Source organism: Euphorbia lathyris, chromosome 8 (genome assembly GCF_963576675.1).
Source record: "Euphorbia lathyris chromosome 8, ddEupLath1.1, whole genome shotgun sequence".
Classification (NCBI taxonomy): domain Eukaryota; kingdom Viridiplantae; phylum Streptophyta; class Magnoliopsida; order Malpighiales; family Euphorbiaceae; genus Euphorbia; species Euphorbia lathyris.
The window spans coordinates 53,351,142-53,353,482 of NC_088917.1; the positions used below are offsets into that span (position 1 = coordinate 53,351,142).

General features: G+C 42.2%; 1 protein-coding gene across 1 annotated transcript; it reads left to right on the forward strand.

Moving 5' to 3' along the window:
* Nucleotides 1-249: 249 nt before the first annotated feature.
* LOC136202257 (CBL-interacting serine/threonine-protein kinase 6) lies at nt 250-2,131 on the forward strand. Its single transcript, XM_065992769.1, has one exon. It carries the CDS (start codon nt 664-666, stop codon nt 1,963-1,965), a length of 1,302 nt encoding a protein of 433 aa, XP_065848841.1. The 5' UTR covers nt 250-663; the 3' UTR covers nt 1,966-2,131.
* The last annotated feature ends 210 nt before the right edge of the window (nt 2,132-2,341 follow it).

Sequence of the window (2,341 nt, forward strand, 5' to 3'; positions counted from 1 at the left end):
TTTTCGTCAGGGTAAATATGTAATTTCATAACCATTAGGCATGGGAGAGCGGCTACGAACTCTGCAACCAATCAGAAATCCAATCTTACACCGCCTCGTGTCTCCTAATGTCTACTTGCATCAGACATGTATCCGTCACGATCATGCCAAGTGTTACTTCTAAGGATGATTTTATCACCGTTGGATTTAGGGGTCTGTAATTTTCAAGTGACTACTCCGCGCTATATAACCACTAGGGATGGGCATCGATTAAAGAGAATTACAAAACCAATTTCTCTGCATCATTGGCGGAAAAAGAGAAAGAGAAAGGTTTTCAGAAAAAAGTCTTAATTTTCTTCACTTCTTTTGTTTTCTTTTTCATTTTCTGCTGTGAGAGAGGTTCCTGTGGGGAATGCAGAGAGATGAGAGGAGCTTTGCTGACCGATAGTGAACTTTGCGGCCGTTCAAAGCGGTGGATCGGCGGCCGGAATTGCCACCGGAAGCACGTCGAGGACGGTTGATCCTTCACCGTTCTACGCCTCCTCTGCTATCTATTTTTAGATCAATCATCAACGCGCAGATTCTCTATACTTTGTACTTTTCAATACTCTATTTTGCATATTCTCTTTCGATTATTCTTGTCCCTGTTGAGGATATTCAAGCTCTTCATACATCATCATACATATGGCGGAAAGAAGCAGTGACGGTCACTGTACCCTGCTCCATGGGAAATACGAGCTCGGCCGGTTACTCGGACACGGCACTTTCGCCAAAGTCTATCACGCGCGGCATTTGCAAACCGGAAAGAGTGTGGCGATGAAAGTGGTGGGAAAAGAGAAGGTGATTAAGGTGGGAATGATGGAGCAAGTCAAGAGGGAAATTGCAGTTATGAAGATGGTGAAGCATCCGCATATCGTCGAACTGCATGAGGTTCTGGCTAGTAAATCTAAGATCTATTTCTCCATGGAACTTGTTCGAGGCGGCGAATTGTTCTCCAAGATTTCCAAGGGGAGATTAAGAGAAGACGTGGCTAGAGTTTATTTCCAGCAGTTAATTTCCGCAATCGATTTTTGTCACAGTCGTGGTGTTTATCACCGTGACTTGAAGCCTGAAAACCTGCTGCTGGATGAGGAAGGTAATTTGAAGGTTACCGATTTCGGCCTCAGCGCCTTCACTGAGCATTTGAAGCAAGATGGCTTGCTACACACCACCTGCGGCACGCCGGCTTATGTTGCACCTGAGGTAATAGGAAAGAAAGGATATGATGGAGCTAAGGCAGATCTCTGGTCTTGTGGTGTTATTCTCTATGTTCTTCTTGCTGGTTTCTTGCCATTTCAAGACGATAATATAGTGGCGATGTATAGAAAGATCTACAGAGGTGATTTCAAGTGTCCACCGTGGTTCTCCTCTGAAGCTCGTAGACTAATAACAAAACTCCTGGATCCAAATCCGAGCACTCGAATTACAACATCGAAGGTGATGGATTCGTCTTGGTTCAAGAAATCCATCCCTAAAATTGTGAGAACAAAAGAGGAAATGGAATTCGATGCCTTCACCGGGGAAGAAGATAAGAAAACAGGGGAAAACACTTTGAATGCTTTTCACATCATATCATTATCGGAGGGCTTCGATTTGTCGCCGCTGTTTGAAGAGAAGAAGAGGGAGGAGAAAGAACAGCTAAGGTTCGCCACAACTAAGTCGGCAAGCAGCGTGATATCGAGATTGGAAGAGGTGGCCAAAGCCGGAAAATTCTGCCTAAAGAAGAGCGAGACGAAAGTGAGGATGCAGGGTCAGGAGATAGGAAGGAAAGGGAAATTGGCGATTGCGGCGGAAATATTCGCCGTGACGCCGTCGTTCTTGGTGGTGGAAGTGAAGAAAGATAACGGAGACACATTGGAATATAACCAATTCTGCAGCAAAGAATTGAGACCTGCTCTTAAAGATATCGTGTGGACTTCTCAGTCAGATAATTCTACAATTGCTTGATTTTTAACTACAATTTGTTATTTTATTGTGAAATTAGGAACTCGAAATTCCATTGAAATGTTTGTGTTGTGTTGTGTGAATTGGATTCAAATTTAGATTTGGTGTTAAAATGTGGTGTGTTAATCATTCTGTTTGGTTTGGTATGTGCAAGAAAAGTTGTATTGTCTCTTTCTTTTTCACCATGTTTTGCTAAAATGGCAATTTATTTTTATGAGCAGCAAGTTTCAGTAAGCATTTGCTTCTTTTGAAACAAACAATCCCAAATAAAACTTAAAGCAAGATACTTGGAATCCTGAATTTTCAAAATTTCATTATCCCCGAAATAGGCTAAAATTGGTTGTAGAAATTATTGAGAGATTAGATTATGCAAGATGGT